We start from the raw sequence: 26120 nt of genomic DNA, 5'->3' as shown, positions 1-26120 counted from the left end.
TAGCCTGTCCTAACTGTCGCTTTCAGTATGCACTGTCTAAAGGAGGCTGCATGCATTTCTGCTGCTCACAGTGTCGTTACCAGTTCTGCAGTGGCTGTAACAACCCGTTCCACACTGTAAGTCTGACACATACTGTAGTCCTGTGTCACGTTTTATGTTGTAATTATCTAAATAGTCATGAAGACAATATTGTATTTTATTAGATGGATTGCTGGTCTGCATATCACTGTTCTTTACTACCAAGTAAATATTATTACTTTATAAAATGTACGTTTCAGGTAATCATTCATTAGCATAAGCAAATGCCCAAGTCTTCCCATATAGAGGCTGTAATCCCTGTTTCACTTTGTTTGACCACCACCTTGCAGATTACTATAAAATACCAAATAAAAGTCAGTCTTCAAGTAATGCTCAAACATATTGCTCATAAATGCCTAGTACAAAAAACAAAACAAAAAAAAACCATTGTACTGCTGGATGATGTGCTGATGGAATTAGCACTATGGAAATGTACATAATACAGAACTGGCAACTTTTACAGATAAATACCAGCCGTTTACAATTTGGCGTCTGAAGCAACACTTCTTCGAAGGTTGTGCTCCATGCAGAATCTCCTGACGCTCACTATGGAACACTGCGTGGCCCCTTCACGCTGCAAAATGTGTCTTGCCACTCTCAAAACGTTCACAGATCAGGTCTGCATAAGGCTGGAGTGTGACCATAACTAGGCTCAAAGTAGTTGAGAATGGAGCACTCCTCTGCAAAGTTCAAAAGTTCCTCTGCAGATCTCCCAGCATTCCCCGAATTTATCCAAATATCACAATAACAAAAAAAAGAAATTAAAAACTTAATTTTCACATTCTTCTGTTTTGATTTTAAAATAAAAAACATCTACAAAACATGTGATTTCTGTTGTTCTGTTTTCCCGTTGTTCTGTTCTGGTTTTAAAACAGAAAAACGAGATTGTTTTTCTGTTTTGGTTTTGAAACAGAGAAAACAAAAGAACAAAGGGTACACAGATTCTCTATCTACTCTGTTGCCTTGTAGCATTTCAAATGGCCTCACTACATGTAAAAAAAAAAAAAAAACAATCAATCAGAGCTGAGGAGTCTCTAACGCAGCTGTCAGTCATGTCAACCACTGCTCATGAACTGCAGTCAAACTGTTAAACAAGGTAGCGCTGATCAAACATGAATCCAGATTCTGTTAATGCATTCCCTATATTCACCTCAAATGTTTTTAGAAACATATTTTAGTGACTGCGTAGTTGTAAAATGACAACATTTGTGACCTGGCTGCCATATTGGTGAAGATGGTTAAACAGGATTCATGTTTGATAAGTGCTGCCTTATTTGACGGCAGCACAGTGGTGCAGTGGTTTGAACCCTGGGGGTGGGGAGGCCCTTCATTGTGGAGTTTGCATGTCCCTTCTGTGTCAGCGTGGGTTTTCTCTGGGTACTCTGGCTTCCGCTCACAGTCCAAAGACATGTGGGTTAATTGGTGACTCTAAATTGGCCATAGATGTGAATGTGAGTGTGAGTGATTGTTCGTCTCTATGCGTCAGCCCTGTAATAGTCTGGCGACCTGTCCAGGGTGTACCCTGCCTCTCTCCCAGTGTTAGCTGAGATAGGCTCCAGCCCCCCTGTGACCCCTAACAGGATAAGTGGTCACTAAATATCAGTGAATGAATGAATGAATGAATGAATGAATGAATGAATGCCTAGTTTGACAGTTTGACTGCAGTTCAACTGCGTTGGAGAGTCCTTGGCTCTAATTGGTTGTTTCTGCCACATAGTGGTCTGATTCTAGCGAATGCCATTAGAGGCAGTAGGAGGAGGGGCATGATTTTTTTCACAGACTCAGTCTCATGTGCTTCTTTCAGAATATAGTGACCGTTTCAGCAAATTTGACACAAAGTTTCTTAAAAGTTACCAAATGTCGTATTAAGGTTACCATAGCCATGATTAACCTTTGACATATCTGAACAAGTGACAGGTGTTTCCTATCCTGTCTTCCTATCAGACTTGTGCAGTGGATGAGTGCAGTGTTTCTGGATTACATGCCCATCATCCTAGAGACTGCCTCTTCTATCTGAGAGACTGGGAACCTTCCAGACTGCAGGGTTTACTGCAGGTACACACACACACACACACACACATCATGTGCATGCAAAAACATGCGGTGAGGTTTCTACTTCCCCCAGTATAATGGAGGGGATTGGAATTTAGTTTGTGGTGTTCAGAGCAAAACAATTTTCACACAGTGTCTCTGTTAGCTGAATAATTTGCAGACCTTACTGTATGAGTTTTATATAAAAAAAAATGTAGTTGAAAATTATTCAGGTAAATTTATTTTTTAAGACAGATTTTGCTGTGAAGCACAATTGAGCTGTTGTTGCGTGGGAAAACTCGACCCTGGGGTGCAAAACACAACAACATTCAACAAAACAACATTTGTTTTAAATGCATTAACAAACATTTCATTAAACAGGAAACACAATATGTCACAAAACACTTCATTAAACAGAACACACAACATTTCACAAAACACAACAATGTGGAAAACACATTTTAGAAAATAGGACTAAGCAGAAAACAAAACATTTCAAAAATAAAACATATATTAAAAAATATAAAACAAAAAACACAAGAAAACAGAAAAAGATGCACCACAATCAGAAAACAAAACATAGTAGAAAACACAACAAAATAAAAAAAAATTCAAAAGAAATAAATTCACAAAACAGAAACAGAAGTTTTTAGCGCTGCCCCTTGAAAGTCGGAAATTTAATGCAACAGTCAGAGACCCGTTAGTTAACTGAATCTGCTTTGCATGTAAGTTGAGCAGACGGGTTTGTTTGTTTGATTTCCTCTTTTTTTTTTTTTTTTGGCTAGTCAGTGTGCTGTGCATTGTATTTCTAGGGAGGTTTTGGTCCCTAGATTTTGCTGCAGAGTGAGTGCTCTTGACTTTCATTCTACTCTTTGGTACAGACAGCAGTGTGCAGCGAAACAGAGGAGGAGAAACTCTGCACCGTAAGGCTCTGAGATAACATTATCTTCTTTATTCTGCCCCATTTAGAAGTGGTGGATACAGCTCACAGCAACATAAAAGGACACAGTCTCTGGCTTTTGTTTGATATCTAGTGTTGGCAAAATGTGTTGCTGCACATTCCGATCCGTCATTAGCACCATTAGCTTGTTTACTATATTACATAAATACCACTTTCACACTGAGCATCTTGCTGAACTCAAATTTTATGTGGAAAAAAAGAATCATCGAAAAATTTGTATTAAATAGCTGGATCTGATCCAACTGAGTTGGGTACTGCAGAAGAATTTTTAAAAAACAATCAAATGTCGTTGTATTTCTTGTTTTGTTGTTATGTTTTCTAAAATTTTATTCTGTTTTATGTTTTGTTGTGTATTTTGAAAGCAGTTGTGTATTCAGTTTGTTGTTGTGTTTTCTGTAGTGTAGATATATTTTGTGAATTGTTGATTTCAATGTTGTTTTTGTTTTCTGTCCAATGTTGTGTTTTGCATCTGAGGGCTACCATCGAAAACTGTGTAAAATAGTCTAATGTGACTAACCAGTGTTCTCCATTTCTTTGTGACTCCCAGAATAATGGAGTGGCCTTCAACACTGAACCTCCTCCTGGAACACAGACAGGTAGGCTAGAGCGCTGAACTACTAAGTGACATTAATGGGTTGACGAGGTATATTGAGACTAAAGCCAGAGTTTTCACTGTCATGACAATAGCACTCTTTTAGCCTGGCTGGATCATTTGTGGGCCGAAACTGATCCTTTCAGAGTTTTGAAGTGAAATCAGTCATTTAATAACTCCTTTGGAAATAGCATCACTGTTGTTGCAAAATCCCTTGAACCGAAATGCCAGGACTGGAAGAGGTTTGTTCCTCATTTTTGTCGTGGGAATTTACATGCATTCAGATCAGTGGCGGCTTTCAAACAGGGGAAGCTCACTTTAAGTTTACATCATACAGTTTGTCATATTGTAGCGAGGCAGTACTTATAAAAGGAACATTTAATTGAAACCGTTTTTCAACCACACTCATGCCATAGAACCACACTGCGGACCAGGTGAGCATTATAGGTTATAGGTGAGCACACTAGAGCGCGGCTCGGGCTGCATTTTCCTGACTGAACCTGACCCGAGTCCGACGCAGTTTGTTACCTGACATAGTTATTGTTATGGACAGTGTGTAACACGCTGCTCGCACATCAGCGCAGAAAGCACTGTACACATAGTCAATTGGAGCAGAGCCTGTGTTGTGTTCAGGTGTTGTCACATAAATAACAAATTCCAGCACTTGAATAGGCCATAGCACAACACAGCAGCATGTCAAGTGGGCCAAACCCGAGCAAAATTTTGATACTACTGCACTGATCAGAAGAACACACTTGCAGCTAAAACCTCACCCTTCTGGCCTTCCTGTCAATCACAAAGGGGTTCTGCCTTTTAGGTCCCAGGGAAGCTGAGCCTTCCTTGAAGTGATGATTTTGTCGCATTTATCCAATGACCATCTCACTTTGCTGCATGAAAAAAACCTGCTCAGCGCTGTCTCATAGGAATGCTTGGAGGCTCCGCGTCCACCGTGCTGACACGAGAATGTATGACAAGGGAGGTCGCGTTTGAAAACTGGTGATAAACAGCTGACGTTTGAACATCATAGTCATGATGTTAAACACATCCTGCTGCACATTTAATGCAATGTAAATTCGTATTTTAATGTAAATTCAATAGTGCATATTTGACCATTTCTTCTATGAAATTTTAGGGGAAGTTCAGCCTCCCTTGTTGTCTCAGAGTAATCGCCCCTGATTCAGATGGTGATGCAGAAAATCTGAGCAAGTATATTGTTTAATTTTATTCACAAGGTTGTTGTTGTCCTTACTGAACTACAGAATGTGTTTGTAGTGTTCTCTGGACATTTGCCCAAGCTGACTCTAAAAGAAGCCTTTTATCAAATCGCATTATACATCAATAGTTTACTATATTATTAATCAGTTTGACATTTACTTGCATATGATATCCATGTCTGTTTTGACAGATGTAAACTGTAAGAGAAACTTCACTGTTACACAGAGGCATACAACCATGGAGTGGTAATTCTAGTTTTAAATCTAAATCCCCTACCATGAAAGTTAGAGAACTTTTTGGTTTGGACCAGCACGTTCAGTAGCCTCCTGAGGTCATGGTGGTGTGTAGTGAACAGTACATACTAACAGTGTGGCTGTAAAGGTGCCATTATTGGTCTGTTTGTTAGTTAGTCCACCTCTTTGGTGCAGAGTGACCAGCAGCTTAATGACAGAATGCAGAGTAGCATTCAGTAAGTTTCAACCCGCCATTGCTTGGAGGAGTTAAAAAACATATGACCTGGGTAACAATAGACTTCCTCAGTCTGTCTGTTGAGCAGGGCTGAGACAGCAGTCTCAGTGAATGTGCTGTGCAGAGGGTGGCAGGCATTGTCTATAATAGACAACAGTTTGTTTCAGGTTCTTCAATAGCTCCCGCTCCGTGCAAACTACGGAGCCAGCTTTCCTCACCAGTGTTTGTCCTTCCATTGGATCCTGAGGATCTTTCATAAGTATCTCTGGTGGTATTGTTCCAGGGCTCTCAGGTGCCTGCTGTAGGTGGTCCAGGACTCGGCTCTATACAGTAGGGTGGGGAGGACAACAGCTCTGTAGACCAGGAGTTTTGTATGGGCCTTCAGATCTCTGTCCTCAAACACTCTTTTTCTGAGCCTGGCAAAGGCTCCCCTGGCACAGCTCAAGCGATGGTTGACGTCAAGGTTGATGTCAGCCTTCAAGGATAGAACGCTGCCGAGGGAGGGGAAGTAGTCAACATTTTCAAGAGTGGTGTTATCCACTCAAGGAGGGGTGGGTGGATGGCTGGTTTGGGTGGAGGTCAATGTAACACATGGGTCTTCTTGATGTTCAGGGTTAGGTAGAGGGCTCTGTATGCCTTGGCAAAGGCATTCAGGGTGTCCTGGAGGTCTTCTGCGGAGGGCATTACAATGACGTTGTCATCCACATACTGAAGCTCTATGCTGACAGGGTTTTTTATTTTGCTCTTGGCCTTGAACCTGTTCAGGTTGAAGAGCTTGCCATCAGTTCTGTACTGGATTGGGATCCCCTGTGGCAGCTCTTCACCAATGAGGTGGAGTATAGCAGCGATGAAGATGGCAAACAGGACAGGTGCGATCACAAATCCCTGTTTGACCCCCATTGCGACAGTGAAGGGCTCAGACTCTTAGTGCTATTGCTGAGCACTGTATCCACCCCTAACCACACTTTCAATTTAGAATTGTACTTGCAACATAGTCCCCTGTGGTGTACCCTCAACCTGACATACTGTGGTCTTCCAGTGAGGTAGTCAGTGATCAAGGTCACCAGGTGTGAGTCTGCCTTCCTTGCTGTCAGCTTGTCTCTCAGTAGGAGGGACTGGATACGGTTAAAGGCGCTGGAAAAATTAAAAACATGGTCCTAGCAGCACCGCTCCACCTGTCCGGGTAAGAGTAATCCCTGTGGAGCAGAAAGAAGGCAGCATCTTCCACACCCACCTTTTCCTGGTAAGCAAACTGCAGTGGGTTATGTGCATGTTGGACCTTAGATCTAAGGAGATCATGCACTTGATCCACTGCAGTTTGCGAGTTATTGTTTCTGTGGCCCAGTGTGGGACAGCTATCAAATTTGATTTATAATTGTACTCATTATCACTGTGATGAAAACTATTCATATATATACTATACAACAATAAAACAATACTTCTGATCAGCCGTGTATTGTAGCCTTGACTGGCTGTCAAATCAGACTCCAGTCAGTTTTAATATTCACGGCAGAGTAAAATGAAATAGCAACTAGGGGTGTAACAATCCATCGATCTGGATCGATATATCAATTTCATGATTTAACGATCCAATCACATCAATGCAAAGTGAAAACATCGATCCATATCGTCATCTTTAGGATACGCTTTCATTTTGAAAATCTGTGTCACTGTCAAGCAGCGGCAAGCAAATGGCAAGCAGCCAAGAGAGAGATGATGAGGATAACAAAATTTACTCAGAAATAAATCAGCAGAGTGGAAATATTTTGGATTTCGGAGAAAATAAGGACCAACAAACAGAGCACATGGCGTATGTAAACAGTGCTGTTACGAGATCAAACACAACATAATGTTACTGGCCTGGACGAGCGTCTCACTCCTCTAACTTCTTGGTTTAGCAACATTAGCTGCTCTGTTTTAACAATGTGCAGCTGAAAAACTGTGCATGCAGGCTGAAATTCAACTGAGCTGTTCTGTAGGTAGATGCAGTGACTTAAACCACCTGCAAGTAAGAAAAATAATAACGCTGCATGTAATTTATAAAAATGTCCGCTAGCTGCGAGGCAAATTTATGCAGTGTAAACATGCTTAAAGCCGCTACAAGGAACTTTTAACTGGATATGCAAAAGTCTCTTGTTTCTGCTGATGTCTGTGCCTGACCTACAACAGCAAATGAGACCATCGTTGTGAAGATAAGCTATTTCTATATAGTGTATATCCATACCTTTAGGAAACTGTGTCCGGGTCCGCCCCAGGTCGCTTCCAGGACGAAACGATTTACGGCACTCAGACGGCACACTTCATCTTACCTAGCTGCTTACATTTAGTGACTCTTATAAATAGTCGCTATTCCTCCTCCTCGACTCGATGTCCGCGGGGAGTTAAAATAGTAGCAATCATCGGGTAAAAGTTCTGTGAAAGCACTGGACTCACCAACAGTCAGCCGTGTCTCAGTCACACAGAGAAAATCCAATCCTCGGGAAGTCAGGAAATCCTTCAGGATAAACATTTTGTTCGCTAGCGATCTAGCATTTACCAGCCCAATCCTGGCAGGAGCTGGCGGGTCCATGGCGTTAGCTGTCCGGGGAGCCACACACAGAGGCCGCAGGTTGCGCAGATTCACCCCGGCGCCAGCGGGGACGAGGAGAGCAGGGGCCACGGGGCTGGAACACTTCATCTGGGCCAACGACAGGTATCAGCCAGGTGTCGACAGGGAACAGCGAGTGCCGAGAAATAAAGAGGCGAGGCACCGCTCCATATTCAGTCCAAGAAGCCGTGGAAGTGCTTGCCGCTGCGTTTACCCCGGCAGCGGTGGCGCTTACGCCGGAGAGGTGGAGCTGGGGCGCGGCAGAGGTGAGCTGGGATCCCCGATAGGAGCGGGGGCAAAGTTTTCCCGTCTTGTTGTTTCATTCATCCCCAAAACAAACACATGCGCGAGCCAGGTAAGCATCTTTACGACAATATGTGCTAGAGCTCATGGGAAATGTAGGCTTCATTCCGGCAAAACACTACCGCTTTTGTCCACAGGGTTGCCAAAATCAACTCAAAATGAAAGTTCCTTGTAGGGGCTTTAAGCTAATGATGGGTGACTAGAAAAAATCAGTTGTTTTGTCCATGAAAAATATGATGGTTTGGGTTAAAATGGAAAGATTTCTTCCAGTAAGGACTTTATGACAGAAAGCCCAGAGGGTTAACTTATTCCATTTGCTGTTTTATTTGTGTTTGTTGAGTCAGTTTAAAGTGAAGTTTACTGTACTTATTTTTTATGTGTTGTTTTTATCTTTTATGGCCATAAGTTAAAAAGATAGGGGTGGCAGCATCTTCTGTAACGGACTATGTTAAATTGGCATTTAGTTACAGCCTAATATCGATCGCAGACCCCTGAATAGTATCGAATCGAAATGGGTGCGGCACTACACCCCCTCATGCCAGCGTGTTTACTACTTTCCGCAAGTTTTCTTTGTTTGTTCAAACTAATTAGTACACAATAGACACTCACAGAATGTTGAGAAAAGTAGTATTCTCACATTTATATTCTTTATTAAACTGAGAAATACAACTGTACACCTTTTGAATTATCCTTTATCTTGGTCACATAACTGAGACTGGCCTAATTGCCTCATTGACTCACACTTCATCCAAGGTAGTCACCCCTCTGTTCCATCTCCGGTTTGGTCAAAATAAACCCTTAATATACTGAGTTAAATGTAGGTACACGCACTGTTCACACAGCCAGTGTTGACAAGTATTCCTCCACCACTTGGTGTTTCGGTGTTGTCCATCAGTCCGACAGTCAGACTGTCCTCTGGTGGCACGTATTGTGCACTGCATACAATGAGTTTAATAGAAAGAGTGCCTGCATTTTGGACAGTGTTGAAAATCATACTGTCGGGATTTCTAAATATACACCGTAATACTGTGATACCGCCCAAGCCTAGTAACAAGCCCATTTGAATTTCAGTAATTTTAATTGTGTCATTTAATTTGAAATAAGTAATTTGTAACATTTCTAGTTACTGCCAAAAGTAGTGTAATTTCAGCACTAGCTGGAATTGGAAGCTCAAAGCACCTGTGTGTTTCAACACATACTCAATGAGCACCTAGCATGGTTGTTGAGTTGCTCTGTATGACATATTGTAAACATTAAGTCTGAACCTTCTATTGACTTTAAACCCTAATAACAACTCTCAATTACCATTCCCATTATTCTTCTAGGCAATACATTCTACTAGTATAAAGTCTGTTGTAAAAATGAATAGGGACACAATGTCCTTTCCAGGCCATTTGATCTTTGTAAGAGTCTAAAGGTGTGTTCACACCGGACCTGTTTTTTAAATGCAAACGGGCGATTGAGCGTATATTCGCCCGGGAGAAAAATCGCTCGGGCTCCGAGCGACAGCGTGATTTTTCGCTCGTCGCTTGAGATGAGGAATCTCATCTGGAGCGGTATTTGGCTGGGTCCTGTCGCTTGCAGCTCAACGCTGATTGGCTGCCGTAATCCCAGAATCCCGGGGGGGTGCTTGACTGTCATGACATGTCAGCTTCATTAAAAGTATAGCTGCAAATTAAAAGCAACAATAGATGTAAAAACACACAGAGACAATACATCTGTCATCAGTTCCCTAATTTAATTTTAACAATTTTTTTCAATCTTCTCCAATTTCTCGTTTTATTTTATGGAAGTGATCAATGTAAGTGCACTTGTCCTAGAGCCGCCACGACGGTTTTTATAATGCAAATAACTCTGTTTAGATAAAACCTACAAGCTTCTCCTCCTATGACTTTTACTAAAATGTGTCTTGTATGTTTTCTGAAGCCTTTAAGTTACAAAAATAAAACACACTAGACTTCTGAGCATTTATACCTCCGACCGCGGCAGAGCGCTGCTGAAAGTTCTACATTTTGATACATACAGGTAGGCTATACATATTGCAAAACTCTGTAAAAGTACACCAAAGCATACATTTTCGTTTCCAAATATTTTATTACACAAAAGACGAAGAAATTATGATCTTTTTTTACCTATTTTGGCACATACATACAAAATCCACCCGCTCCTTGCTCCAGGCAGCTCCAACTCCGCTCACATGCTCTGACTCAGGCATCAGAGCCTCTGCGCTACAGCTATAGATGTAGCGCAGAGGCTCTACAGCTATAGATGCATTGGCGCTGTCCATGGTGCTTAACACAGGACCGCCAGGATTACAGCGCCCCTCCAAGCGCCGCAACATAACTTCATTGTTTATGCTGCCCGTGTGCTCAGAAACACACCAAAAATGCATTTGAGTAATTTCCAAGAAGTTATGATAAAATAAAAAAAATATTACAGACTATAGAATAGGACTGACAACCTCTCCAGTGTCTCATGTCAATTAATTAACACTATTTGTCGGCTTTTTATAATGCCTTTTTTTTTTTTTGCTGCTGCGCTGCTGCTGCACTGTGTCTCCAGCTGAAAATGGTGATTTGCTAAATATATTCTACAATAATAAATTAGACTTTTGGTTTATAATATTGTTGGCTATATTATGCATTTTAATAAAAAAAATTAAGAATAAAAGAAATAAACACCGAAATAATTAGTGGAAACCTTTTTTTTATTGATACTCCTCCTCTCTGACACACACACACACACACTGAACACGCGACTGAATGAATGAATGAACATTGGAAGCGGTTCAGCCGCAGTCCCGCCGGCTGGCGCGGTAACTGTTGAGATTCGTTTTTTATTATTAACACATGGTTTTGTTTTCAAATAAATATTTGGAAACGAAAATGTATGCTTTGGTGTACTTTTACAGAGTTTTGCAATATGTACAGTACAGGCCAAAAGTTTGGACACACCTTCTCATTCAATGCGTTTTCTTTATTTTCATGACCATTTACATTGTAGATTCTCACTGAAGGCATCAAAACTATGAATGAACACATGTGGAGTTACGTACTTAACAAAAAAAGGTGAAATAACTGAAAACATGTTTTATATTCTAGTTTCTTCAAAATAGCCACCCTTTGCTCTGATTACTGCTTTGCACACTCTTGGCATTCTCTCGATGAGCTTCAAGAGGTAGTCACCTGAAATGGTTTCCACTTCACAGGTGTGCCTTATCAGGGTTAATTAGTGGAATTTCTTGCTTTATCAATGGGGTTGGGACCATCAGTTGTGTTGTGCAGAAGTCAGGTTAATACACAGCCGACAGCCCTATTGGACAACTGTTAAAATTCATATTATGGCAAGAACCAATCAGCTAACTAAAGAAAAACGAGTGGCCATCATTACTTTAAGAAATGAAGGTCAGTCAGTCCGGAAAATTGCAAAAACTTTAAATGTGTCCCCAAGTGGAGTCGCAAAAACCATCAAGCGCTACAACGAAACTGGCACACATGAGGACCGACCCAGGAAAGGAAGACCAAGAGTCACCTCTGCTTCTGAGGATAAGTTCATCCGAGTCACCAGCCTCAGAAATGGCAAGTTAACAGCAGCTCAGATCAGAGACCAGATGAATGCCACACAGAGTTCTAGCAGCAGACCCATCTCTAGAACAACTGTTAAGAGGAGACTGCGCCAATCAGACCTTCATGGTCAAATAGCTGCTAGGAAACCACTGCTAAGGAGAGGCAACAAGCAGAAGAGATTTGTTTGGGCCAAGAAACACAAGGAATGGACATTAGACCAGTGGAAATCTGTGCTTTGGTCTGATGAGTCCAAATTTGAGATCTTTGGTTCCAACCGCCGTGTCTTTGTGAGACGCAGAAAAGGTGAACGGATGGATTCCACATGCCTGGTTCCCACTGTGAAGCATGGAGGAGGAGGTGTGATGGTGTGGGGGTGTTTTGCTGGTGACACAGTTGGGGATTTATTCAAAATTGAAGGCACACTGAACCAGCATGGCTACCACAGCATCCTGCAGCGACATGCCATCCCATCCGGTTTGCGTTTAGTTGGACGATCATTTATTTTTCAACAGGACAATGACCCCAAACACACCTCCAGGCTGTGTAAGGGCTATTTGACCAAGAAGGAGAGTGATGGAGTGCTGCGGCAGATGACCTGGCCTCCACAGTCACCGGACCTGAACCCAATCGAGATTGTTTGGGGTGAGCTGGACCGCAGAGGGAAGGCAAAGGGGCCAACAAGTGCTAAACACCTCTGGGAACTCCTTCAAGACTGTTGGAAAAGCATTTCAGGTGACTACCTCTTGAAGCTCATCGAGAGAATGCCAAGAGTGTGCAAAGCAGTAATCAGAGCAAAGGGTGGCTATTTTGAAGAAACTAGAATATAAAACATGTTTTCAGTTATTTCACCTTTTTTTGTTAAGTACATAACTCCACATGTGTTCATTCATAGTTCTGATGCCTTCAGTGAGAATCTACAATGTAAATAGTCATGAAAATAAAGAAAACACATTGAATGAGAAGGTGTGTCCAAACTTTTGGCCTGTACTGTATATAGCCTACCTGTATGTATCAAAATGTATAACTTTCAGCAGCGCTCTGCCGCGGTCAGAGGTATAAATGCTCAGTGTAGTGTGTTTCATTTTTGTAACTTAAAGGCTTCAGAAAACATACAAGACACATTTTTAGTAAAAGTCATAGGAGGAGAAGCTTGTAGGTTTTATCTAAACAGAGATTTTTGCATTATAAAAACCGTCGTGGCGGCTCTAGGACAAGTGCACTTACATTGATCACTTCCATAAAATAAAACGAGAAATTGGAGAAGATTGAAAAAAATGTTAAAATTAAATTAGGGAACTGATGACAGATGTATTGTCTCAGTGTGTTTTTACATCTATTGTTGCTTTTAATTTGCAGCTATACTTTTAATGAAGCTGACATGTCATGACAGTCAAGCACCCCCCCTCCCCTCCCTGAAATTCCCTGATCACTTCAATGACGTCATCACATTGACGAGCGATTGCAACTGAGCGATGAAGCGATATCAAAGGGGCGAACCGAGCGACAGCGAAAAAAACCTAGGTCCGGTGTGAACACAGCTTAACACCATTTTTTGGCAATTCCCTTTTTCTCTCTACTCTTTGTATCTCTTTCTTTATCTTCCTCATCCCTTTCTTTTTTTCAGGTCTGTGTGGGGTGATAGAGCAGAAGGATGAGGGGGGGCAGCAGCCAGATTCAGCTTGTGGAGCTCAGACCCAACCTGGACATGCTGGACTCTGCGAGTATGATGGCTTTATTCAATATTATCTGCAACCAAGGCAGCATGTGATGTGTGCCACATTACAAGGCTTAGGCTCCTGAGTCTCCCCATGTATAAAAAAATGAGTGTGGATTTTTTTGTTCTGTAATGGCTCACATGAAGAATCCAGTATGATGTACATTTCCATAGCACTAATTCTATGAGTACAGAGTCATGTCATGCTCACTACCAGTGTTGGGGAGTAAGTAGCTACATGTAACACAGGTTAGCAATTGAATTACATGATAAGTCTAACCGTAATCTGTGACTGCGAAAAAATATGTAATTAAATTAAAGTTACTAATCAAAATGTTGGTGATTATGAGCGGTTATATTTGAATATATTCTTGCAACACATTCTCATTTCGACCTCATCACGATTGTACATGGACTTTCCTTGTTGAGACATGACATACAAGGTACCTGGGTGCATTGGTTGTTGACGTTCTAGAACACTGTATCAACTTCAGCCTGTTACATGCATTGTCTGTTTTCAGAGTACACTTCTGGTTTCACAGGAAATGTGCAGTTTGCAAACAGCCTCTTTGAAATTAATCACACTACGTCAGTACAACTGCAAATAGATTTTTTTTTTGTTCTCCAACAACAAATGCATTTGGTTACAATTAGCCAACATACACGCATTGTTGGGTTTAGGCAACAAAAACATGTGGTTGGGTTCAGGAAAAAGACCCGGGTTTGCCTTTACAGTCTTACGGGAAGCAAACACCAGCCACCCAGGTGAAAGTCAGTGGTTGTTGGATCCTTCCACCACCCCTCCCACTCGCCCCACTCGGACCTTCTCCCCCTTAACTTACATTGCTGTCCCACTGCGTTTCTCCTTGACGCCGCCGGGCATATCATGCCAATATAAAAGGACAGCTTTTTTCATCTGTGTCTGATGCCAGAAGTCGCTGACCAAGTGCCGGTTGGAGTGAGACCGGATTGATTGTTTTATGTTAAAAGCTTCTATGTAGAATATAATGTTCATTCTGTTGCTTTGTGCGCTGTCTGTACAGCAGCCTTCTTGTGGCATAGCCTATTATTGGATATTTTTCAGCTTTATTGCCCAGTTTAAAACATTTGTTAGGGTTAGGGTTATAATCAAAAAAATAATCAAAAAGTAATCAAATGTAATGAGTCACATTATTTTGATTAATTTATTAAATCAATTACATTACTTATTATACATGAAGAGGGTAATTAGTAATCTGTAACCTATAGAGTGCTGCAGGGATGACGTTTATTTGTAGGCCAACAGGGAAGTTAACATAATCCTGGTTCCCTCATCAAAAAGCCTATGGGATTTTTCCATTCGATTTTGGATTATTGCAGAAAATAAGGTCTTGGGTAAACAAAAGGTTATCAAACTTACACGTTTTGTTTATCAAGATAATCTTCACAAATGAAAAACACTTTTGTGATTTCTTAGGCCTAAATGCAAAAGCCAGAAGTAAATAGCTTTCAGTTGGCTATAAAGCGCAGCACCCTTGTTTTTCTGCTGAAATGTGATAGGCATTAAGGAGTTAAAAAGGAAAGTAAAGACAGCAGCTTGTTGTAATGATGGGATTACTTTATATTACATTACAACAGGTAAACATTTAGCCTTCTTACTAAACTCTGATGAAATCTACATAAAACAAGGTCAAATTAACAATGAAGGTCTTCAAAGAATAAAATTCTTTACCTTTACCAGGTAAAATCACAAAATCTCACAACTCAAGTACTTTTCATCTGTTATGCCGCCAGCTCAGAGTTTTATCATCATGCTCTGCTGTGTGGTCATGCTAACCTGGTGTTGTACTGTTGTCCAGGAAGCATTACCGGGAGTACCTTGTCAGCCTGATCAACAGCCATTCCATCGACCCTGCCCCCCTTTACAGCTCCAACGAGCTGCTGCTGGCTTGCAGGAGGTACAAGGTGGATGACAGCCGCAGGGACGGAGAGGACGGCTTCACCTACTACAGCAGACTGCTTGAGGTGAGTGAGGTTTTCCACCGGGTATAGTGGCATGAAAAGCGTCTTTCTAACTGTGTTTTTCCAGCCAAAACATTATCTTTTCCTCCAAGTGTTTTAAAGCATCTACTATGCATTCATTCATTCATTCATCTTCTATCCGCTTCATCCTCTTGAGGGTCGCGGGGGGGCTGGAGCCTATCCCAGCTGGCATCAGGCGAGAGGCAGGTTACACCCTGGACAGGTCGCCAGACTATCGCAGGGCTGACACATAGAGACAAACAACCATTCACGCTCATATTCACACCTACGGACAATTTAGAGTTATCAATTAACCTAGTCCCCAATCTGCATGTCTTTGGACTGTGGGAGGAAGCCAGAGTGCCCGGAGAGAACCCACGCTGACACGGGGAGAACATGCAAACTCCGCACAGAAGGGCTCCCACACCCGGGATCGAACTGGCAACCCTCTTGCTGTGAGGCGACAGCACTAACCATCACACCACCGTGCCGCCCATCTACCATGCAATAGTTTACAAATTAACATATCAGTGGTTTACAGAAACAATACAGTGCCAACACTCTGGTGATTGTTTTGTGATAATAACTCATTTTGTGATGTCTTGTTTCTGTGGTAATATGTTATTCTTACCAGATGAAACACTACCCTCTGTGTGGATTTCAGGAACTTTATACTATTGCAATCAAATTATTTAACCCCCATTGCAAATGAGGTTTATTTGCAAAATCAACAAACAAATAAACAAGAACAATTTAAATAGCTCAACTCAACTAATATTTACAAGTGGCTTCTCAAATTCAACACAAAATGCCACTTTAATGTCTACTGCTGTCTCAAAATGATTCAACCCCTACATGACAAGTGTTCTTAGTACTTAGTAAAGCACCCTTTTATGGTTAGGACTTGCAGACATACAGTACTGCATAGCCAGACACCAGCTTCTGGAAGTGTTCCTTGAGGAATCTTAGCCAGTTCCCCATGGGCATTGGCCTCCACTTCACTAATATCCAGATATTATCCTCCAGATACACCGCTTATCCATAGGCCCAAAAAAGTTCCAGTTTGTTTCATCACTCCACAGAACAGAAGCCCAAAACTTCTGTGGCTTATTTCTATGGTTTCGACCATATTGGAGCCGACTTTACTTGTCCTTTTGGGTCAGTAGTGGTGTATGTCTTGGAGTTCGGGCATGGAGACCTTCAGCGTTAGTATGCGCCTTACCCTGAAAACTGAAACCTCAGTGCCACCAAGTCTTGCAGCAGGTCTTTTGCAGTCACTCAAGACCACAGACCACCTGCCGCCTCATAAATCTGGTGGAAGCCATTGATAGCTTCCACTTTCTGCCATGTCCAGGTAGTGTAGCCACTGTTCCTTTAACTTTGAACTTGTGAACTATGTTTCCAACTACTGTATCTCTCAGAACATTCAGTGCCTTTGCTATTTTTTTGTATCCTTTTCCTTGTTAATGCAAGGCAAGGATCTCCTCTCTTAGCTTTTTGGACAATTCTCTTGACTTTGCCTTATTTCTAAACATGCAATCAAACGTCACTGTCAACAAACCCCTAGCTAGTCCATAGGCCCATACAATGAAGCAGGATTTGGAGTTAGCGAGGTAAGCTCAGAGTATTAAATCACAGCCTGTCAACACCGTGAACTCTTGACCAATCAGATCTAGGGATGGGTACTGAGGCCCGGTATTGAACAAGCCCCGGGGCTACATTCTCTCGCTCACCCTGGCTGCTTGCTGTGTGTGTGAGAGGAGAGCAGGGGGGCGGGACTGTTGTTCCAGTGACACACACACACACTCACACACACACACACACACACACACACACACACACACAAGACAGCGCACACACCAACTCAAGCTTGTATCCTACCTTTAGATAGATAACAATGGCGGAGAGAGCCAAACGGTCAAAAGTGTGGCTTTACATTACAAGAGTTGATGCAGACACAGCGCGTTGTCACAAGTGTGACAAATGCATGTAAGGGCGGCAACAGTAGTAATTTGTCAAAACACCTTGCAAAAGTGAATCATATTCAGACAGAAAGATGTAGCCTACAGTGTTTGACTGCCCTAGCACAGCTAGTTCATCTACGTCCAGTCCAGGTTTGTAACATTATGCTAGCAGCAAACACGTGGAGTTAATAACCATTAGCTATTTTGCGACCCTATTTACTAAATAGGGTTTCAGATTTGGGATTTTATTTGTGTATTTTTTTAAGATACATCTTCTAAATACATGAATATAACCATAATTGTAGCCTGGGCTGGGTGCGTGGGATCCCCCCCCCCCCCCCCCCCCCCGATCTATATATCCTTCCCTCTACTAAATTATGTAAAAAAATGTATAATACCGGATCGATAAGCAGTATCGATAAGAGTAGTAGTACCGTTAAAATCTTAACGATACCCATCCCTAGTCCCATCCCTAGTCACAGCTAAAGCTTCTAACATTAAAGTTACTTAGCAAGTCCTTAACTTTTTCTTAAACTTTAACTTACAGTGGGCTGCTTGGTCGTCGCTAAAATAATAATAAAAAAAACTGTTATTCACTCACTTTGTCTGTCAGCTAGCAGTATCTTCATCTTCCTGTCAACTGAATTCAAGTTTTTCGCGTTCCGCCGATACAGATAACTTCCTGCGTGTCATAAATAATAAAAGCTGTCCGGTGTGTTAATATGTTTACCATGCTGTTTGGGGCTTCTTCTGTTTTTTTCTCTTTGAATTTTTCACCGAGGTCCGCACCTCGGTGACCTCATAGCTGGTTACGGCCATGCATAGAAGTGGACTGCTTCATAACATATGATATGGTACCAAAACTGTTCGCGAGATAGTAAAATGTCAATGCCGTGGGATGTAAACTGCACTCTGAAATCTTATCTTCTTAACGGAAATGTACAAGTATTGAAAATGCTATCCAAAAAGTCACCGTGGGCCAAGTCTTAATTATGTGTGGGTATCACTAGGCTACAAGTGACATTAGTTTTAGTATTTATTTATTTAGTATTTATTGCTATTTAATTGGATAACGACGAATATGTCACCTAAAACACTTTAACATAATGCCAGTCTGTTTCTCCTACTAAAGTAAAGGGAAGAAAAGTAGCCTAGTTAATGACTGTCTGACCCAAATGTTGCATTTCATTTTCTAATAAAATATTAACTTTTTTTCCCCAGTTCTCACGATACAGGTGTCTCAATATTTTAAGCTGCAGTGATGGTATCAGAGTGTTTCATCTCATACCATATGAAGCAGCCTACTTCATTCATGGTTCTGATGGTGACGCTCACAATTAACAACCCGGCCCCTTTTACATGAATGCGCTCATGGCTGGATAGGAAAACCCAGAGTTGACTGAACTGATTGATGACCAGCTTCGTAGAGATAGTAAAAAGTCAGTAGCATGGGATGCAAACGACAATCTATAATCTTATAACAGAAAACACAGAAATATTGAAAACACTATCCTAAAATGTACCATCCGAGACTTAAATTACATGCAGGTATCACTGAGGTATGGGCCTACGTGACATTAGTAAAGAGTATTTTTTGCTGTGATGATGATTAAAAACTACTTTGAATATGTCACATAAAACACTTTAGAGTGATGCCAGACTGTTTCTGCTGCTGAGGTAACAGGTGAAAAAGTAGTTAATGACTAATGAGGTCTATCTGACCGAAATGTGACATTTATAATAACTATATTAAACTTTGCATAAGTTAGAATCCTGTTAAAATCATGTGTTTAGTGTGTAAACGATCTCTCTGAGCTCTGTTTTAAAACCAGTGGAAATAGCGCCCTGTAACAATGAAATAATTCTACTGACGTAAAACAAAATATATAGTTACTCTTTTCTACCTGAGACTTCGGACTTTTGTCCATGGGTACTTTTTCTTCAGTGATCTGATTGATCAGAGGTCGGGATGTTGACAGCCTGTGATCCGATACCCTGAAGTTAACCTGCTCTGTAGCTAACTTCAAATCCTGCATCGTAGTACAGGCCTCAGACCTCTGATGCAACTAATGAAGCATTTGATTGGTTGCATCAGGTGTGCTTGAGCAACACCTGATTTGGAAAATGTGTGCTGTATGAGGGATACTATTCAGGGGGTTGAATAATTTTGAGACTTCAGTAGTCATTAAAAGTGGCATTATGTGTTGAATTTGGAGAAATCACTTGTAAATATTAGTTGTGTTGAGCTATTTAAATGTTCTTGTTTAATTTGGTTTATTGCAAACAGCTGTAAGTTTGTAAATTTTACAAATAAACCTAATTTGCAATGGAGGTTGAATCATTTTGATTGCAACTGTATATATTCTGTATATCACACTCTGTGAACCTATAAATTTGATTCAATATATGATATGTAATCTTGATGCCGTAACACTAAAATCCCTCTTTGTGGTCTCTGCAGAAACTGATGGAAGAAGTTTCGCTTGGTGACAAGGTGCCACGCAAGAAATAATGTTGACCTATCAACTCAGCTACAGGAGACAAAATTACAACAGTTTCCTTTAGGTTTTGGATCTGTAAATTTTTACTCATGCCAATGATGCTGTAAATACACAGGAGTGTCAGCACTGAAGCTCTGCCTGAGTGCTTTTACTGAGTTTAATTTCATCACTGAGATATTTCATGTAGACAGAGTCTCTATTCTAAAAGAAATCGCTGCTGACTCTAACAGATGACAGCAGCGCTGACAAAATATGTAATGGCATAATAGGTAAACTGATAAAGGAATATGAATTTGTTAAATATGTCACACTTTGCTACTCTCCCATAGGAAGAGATGGTATTTTGGAATGTAACCTGTAAGTTTTTCAGTTTCTGTTATTCAATGTAAACCCACTCATAAAGCGTACAAAAATCCCTTTAATAGGTTAAGATTGCACTGAATTGAACAGAAAATAAGGCACTAAGTTAAAGTAACAACAGCCTTTTCCTCTGAATGGTATTCTTGTGTGCCATGTTCTGGAATACTGAGAGAAGAAATGACAGTATGGTTTAAATACTGTTGGTTTCAGCTGATAGGTTTAATCTAAATTTAAACAAAGGGGGAAAAGGTGAGGCCTCTCTCTTTGAGTTGCCTGTCCTCACTGACTATAACATCAGTAATCGTGATAACTGTTTTACTGATATAGCTCTCAGCACATTCACATTAATTAGGCAGCATACTTAATTATAAGCAACAACTTACGTTGTCATCCTGCTGCATTTCCCTCTGTTGCTGCTGGATGCCATTGTTTAATGGCGACCTGCTGCATATCACGCCGACATGAAAGGACACCTTTTTTCGTTTCTGAAGCCGGAAGTCACTGACCAAGTGCCAGTATTCAACAACTTCGGAGTGAAAATGGGTTGGTTAAACCCAAAGTGCACAGGTTGTTGCATAAAGAACACCCCTCTTTCCTTTATTACTTGTCACTAAACTCAGCACTTTTGTCCCTCTCAGGATCCTGTAGATATGGACAGTGATCTGAAGGGACATTAGTCGGGGTCTTGGCAGGTTTTGATCAGATTCTCTGAGTTGAATCCTCACTGGAGCAGTCAGCCATGCAGCTTAGGTTACTATGGTCATCTTAAAAAATGAACCAGCTGTGTGATACCAGAAAATCTCTGGTAGGCCCAAAGATAGCTAGTTAATCCACTAATCTCACTCCTTGATACAGGCCCCAGGTCTGGAATTACATTGTTGTGCCATAAAATCCTGTGTTTACTGCACACTTTCTAATGGTGTGTTTTATTTATTGTGTGTAAATTAAATACTATATGTGCATGTTTAAACTTGACATGTGAGTATTGTAATCATTTTAAAGATATTAACAGTATTTACAGATGATTTCCTTGCATTGATTGTTGCTGATGGGGTGTTGCAGATAAATTCCCATTTTACAAGGCAGAAAAGCTAAAGGAACCTAATTTGATTGGATGCTGTGAATGTGATTAGTATGTAGCAGTATGCCTGACTTGGTGAATGTAAACTCGTGTTGAACAAGTTTACAACTTGATGATGTAAAAAAAAAAAAAAACAGCTTTTATTAACTGTGCTATTCTTTGGAATATTTCGTGTGGTAGAACTGACAGCGTCATAGGTAGATTTCAGCCAGAGTGCATGTTGTTGTCTGAACTGTCTAAATAAATAGTAATGATAGACAGTTGATGCTTCTTTGTGTCACATGTTTGACTTGAATCTAATATCACTGAGGTCATGATTTGTGGTGGTGTGCTGTATGACTGTATGTTTAACAAAGTGTAGGCTGAACAGATGGCTGGCAGCTGCAGTGCAGGTGTGTTTTTGGTGGTCAGTAGCTGTGGTGCAGGGCAGGCAGGCGACTGGGGGAAGAAGCCTGCAATGGCGGCCAGCTAAAGATTGGACAACCAAAATATGTAATGATAATAAAAAAAATGTACAAAGGTGGAGAGTGATTGCACTTAACTTCAGCTATCAGAATAACTAAGTTTTATATTAATAACAGAATTTAACCTGCTTTAAATCCACCGCAGATCACAACCCTTCAAAAAGGGAGAATGATAGCCATTAGTCTCAATTTGGAAGGTTGCTACAGAGTGTTTGACTGTGTGTTGACCATAATGTTTCACACACACACACACACACACACACACACACACCACATGATAAAGTTCTTTATAAATGAAGGTTTATTGAACTATTTACTGCACATATAACTAATAACTACTAAACAGACAAGTAAGTGAATAAATGCACTGAACATAATGGCTCATGTAAGAATAAAGACAGGGAACTGTATAGAACAGGTAAAATCAGTAAGAGATATCTTGGATGTTGACCAGTTAAGCCTAATGTGCACTGCTTAGCAGCTGAGAGTTTGGGAAGCACAAGGAAGATTGTTAAAGCAATTCAATAATAATTATTAAATTTTATGAGAGATCCTTCCTACTGGTTAATGTGTAGCAGAGGGAAACCATCAGACTCAGGGCCCTCTAGGCCCTCAGAGGGCACCTCAGCTATCCCACATATGGGATTTGCAAACAGGGTCAAGTCAAGCTGGGAGTAGTGAGGGAGCAGGATTAATTCAAATGGTAACCAGGCTAATACAGAATTTATCATGCTATTTCTATATAACAGCACAACTCAAAGTTTGGTTAGCAGCTTATGTTAGCAGCTAACAGTAATGTTACATCTGTAGCAACAGGGGGAGCTCTGTGTCCTGTATGGCAGGAAGAAAACTGCAGGGAGCCTGCTGCTCAGGTTACAGCTCCAATCTGAAATGGCACCAAAGATCAAATATTCTTTTGCTTAGCCAAGCTCTGTAAAAATCTCCATGCTTAGCATACAGTTGGATTGTGACTAATGATACAGGTTCCTCAAGCTGCATACTTCTCAGCAGTACAGTGGCTGGCACAGTTAAAAAATATAACCATTATCGCCTTTGATGGCAGTAGTGGAGATCTAAACTGTCTGCTGACTGTCTCCAGGATTTTTAAAGCACAAGAGTATAGCTGCCTTTGGTTTAAACAAGTTTAGTGTCAGTCCTAATGTTTAATACAAAGTTATATGACGACCTCACAACACAATGCCCACCTGAAATAAACAATCACCTGACTATTAAGCCTATTACTGTTTGAATTCTGGCAGCCCATCTGCGGGCCCTCCAAAAGTGATTTTTGATGGTCACAATATTTAAAACTGCTGTATTTGTTGTTGTTTAAATGGTTTACTATCATTTGAAAGCTACACTCCTTGCTGTGCCATTAATGCTTACCATTTCAAGATATAACCACCACAGCAGGCTCAATCAGACAAAAACAAACAAACAAACAGTTTTAAGTCACCTATGAAGCATTATCATAATCCACAGATCCATATTTTCCAGACCAAATCACAGTTTACGCAGCTCCCATTTCATTTTTTACACTGACAAAGGTCCAGATGATCTAATCCAGCAAACTGTTTATTTCAAACACATTATTACATCCATAGATATCCACAAACTGCCATATCATCATTTCAAATGTTCATATTTCTCTATATATTATAAATCATCCATTTCTGCATATAAACAAACTGACTTCAGGCTGCCACAATGGCAAACTCCTGGCCTTATAATTGACACCTCACCTGAGCCAGAAGGAGACGTCCATTGCTGTTGCTATAGCCTCCATAGCCAACAAGGACCTGAAGGACCATGCATCATTGACATTTCTGGGGTTTAAAGCCATTTAATTGGGCCTCAATGCCGCTTATTTATTTAAGCCTTATCAAGGCTTATGGGTCTTGTAGTCAATGAAACTCCTCACCTTCAGAGTAATGCTGAAGTCCTTACAGACCCCACAGATTGTTATACATTTACATAAATGGTAAACAAATGGCTCCTGTCTTAAGGGGAAAAAAAGTCTTCATCAGTGTAGGTTTTCTAGCAGTGTTTTTATATACAGTGAGCTACTAAATACACATTTCTGTGTATGTTGATTAGTTTTTCAGTCATAATCACACATTCAGTACATTGTTTTACCCTCTTTTTTTAAAGCACTGGGACAAAACCATGAGAAAACATGGGGAAAATGTATATTTTCTGTGATATTGTTATCTACCTCGAGTTTGGGGAGAAAACTTCAGTGTTACCTTTTAAATGAGACCATGCATGTTCATGTACTAAAAACGGAACAAGCGCAGCTTTCAGTTTACTTTGGGCATATTTGGATAGGTGTATTTAGGTGAATTTTACAGGACCACTACTAACAATGATTCAGTGTAGGGAAACACTGCCTCACATTGCGTAGTTAAACAGTTTATCTCTTTAACAGTGACCGCCCTTTGGGTTTCAACCAGGCAGTAATTGCTCTAAATGAAATTTCAACACTTAACACAAGTGTCTTTCTGTTACAGCCTGCCATATATTTATTAATGATTTCTGGCTCTAAGCAGGCTACAGGAGTCACTTTCGTGTTGCACTCATCAGTTCTACAACTGTCCCAGCTGATTTTGAACTTGTGTGTATCAAATATGTGGTTTGTCCATGAGCCTCACATGAGGCACCAAAAAATGAGTTTAAATGCAATAATTAATAGCAAAAATTTTAATGATAATTAATAAATTGGTACAAAGATGAAGGACAGTGATGTCACTCGACTTGATATTAAATAACAGCATACCTGTTAGGTATTGCTGCCTGTCCCACCATCGCTGGTGCCACTGGGCCAGCTGCAGTGTCATCAGCTGGTAGCCACCCTCCTTCACCTGAGTTCTGCACCTTTCATCTCAAAACATTTTTGTGGGAGGGAAAGTCTACCTAGTGCTCCCTGCAGCTGAGCTTGGGAACATGAATACAGGAATACTGGTGGTGTAGCCTGCCAACCCTTCTTCCTTAAGAGAGGTGGCCTTGTGGGTAACCTCTGTGTGTGTGACAGAGACAGACTGGAAAGGAAAATTCAGCCCAGGCAGTTTTTGTCTGGACCAGCCCCACCCCCAACCTTAGTTCCTTTATCCATCCAATTTGTATTTTCATTCCACTTAGTCCGCACTTTCTGTGTTGATTTCATTTGTTTCCCACTTGACATCTCCTGCTTGGCCTCTGACATATGATGGGCCACTTGAAGAGGTGGGGGGACATGACGTTGGTCAGTACCATTTGTAAAGGTAGGCTATTGACAATTTAAGGACATCGGGTGGGCTGTTCCAACATCAAATGGGCTGCAGCCAGCAGGTCCTTCATTTTTCCCTCATACTATTTTTTCCCAACATTGCTGGTGGGCCGGCCTATCTGGCATTTGCCAAAATTGCCCGATGGCAAGTCCGAGCGTGGTGTGTGATGTTAATCTAGTAGGCTTTGTTGTGGAAAATGATACTCTCCCCTTGTGTGCAAGAAGAGTATCACTGTGTAGCCACTGCCACAGTAAAAGACATGTTGTTAAGGCTGGCTAAATTAAATTATACAACAGAAAGTTCCGACTGAGCATTTTGACTAGGCAAGAGGCATTCCATGAGTGCTGATATACAGTATAGAGCACTGGGACTGATCTGAGCTGTTAGCCGACATTAAGGGTCATCACAACAAACTTTGCACCACATAATGAAACATATTTCCACAAATAATATTTAAGTTAACATAATAAAGGGTATATAATATAATATAATATAATATAATATAATATAATATAATATAATATAATATATGATATAGAATATCATATATATATTATATACCCTTTATTATGTTAACTTAAATATTATTTGTGGAAATATGTTTCATTATGTGGTGCAAAGTTTGTTGCGATGACCCTTAATGTTGGCTAACAGCTCAGATCAGTGAATAATTATAATTATAAAATATATATATATATATATATATTTTATTATTATAATTATTCATATGATAGCCTTTGGTACTGTTATATTGTGTTTATAAAGACTGCTGCTCATATTGTTGTTAGAGGTTTGATGAATATATTTTTTGATTTGTTGAGATAATAAGAAATTACTGATAAAGTTGCAAAGGTGTTTTGAGTGAAGTCAGTAATATGATGAAGTCGGCAATTTTTCAGCCTTTTCAAGTCCTGTGTCCAGAGCCTTCACCACCTGAAGGTCACCTCAGACAGGGCCTATGACATCAT

At 40.7% G+C, this 26120-nt stretch overlaps 1 protein-coding gene across 3 annotated transcripts in view; it reads left to right on the top strand.

Annotated features, from left to right (window-relative positions):
* Nucleotides 1-21673, top strand: part of rnf31 (ring finger protein 31) — a 67715-nt gene extending 46042 nt beyond the window's left edge. For 2 of the 3 annotated variants that reach the window (XM_033651515.2, XM_078172883.1), the window contains 6 exons: nt 4-116; nt 2023-2133; nt 3618-3666; nt 13426-13522; nt 15354-15519; nt 19942-21673. In XM_033651515.2, coding sequence (XP_033507406.2) covers nt 4-116; nt 2023-2133; nt 3618-3666; nt 13426-13522; nt 15354-15519; nt 19942-19992 — 587 coding nt within the window. In that variant the 3' untranslated portion in view covers nt 19993-21673. Of the gene's footprint in view, nt 1-3; nt 117-2022; nt 2134-3617; nt 3667-13425; nt 13523-15353; nt 15520-19941 lie in introns of those variants that run through there. The other variant, XR_013492417.1, reaches the window with a different exon arrangement.
* The last annotated feature ends 4447 nt before the right edge of the window (nt 21674-26120 follow it).

Source organism: Epinephelus lanceolatus, chromosome 12 (genome assembly GCF_041903045.1).
Source record: "Epinephelus lanceolatus isolate andai-2023 chromosome 12, ASM4190304v1, whole genome shotgun sequence".
NCBI lineage: Eukaryota > Metazoa > Chordata > Actinopteri > Perciformes > Serranidae > Epinephelus > Epinephelus lanceolatus.
This window is presented reverse-complemented; position numbering and strand designations above follow the sequence as displayed.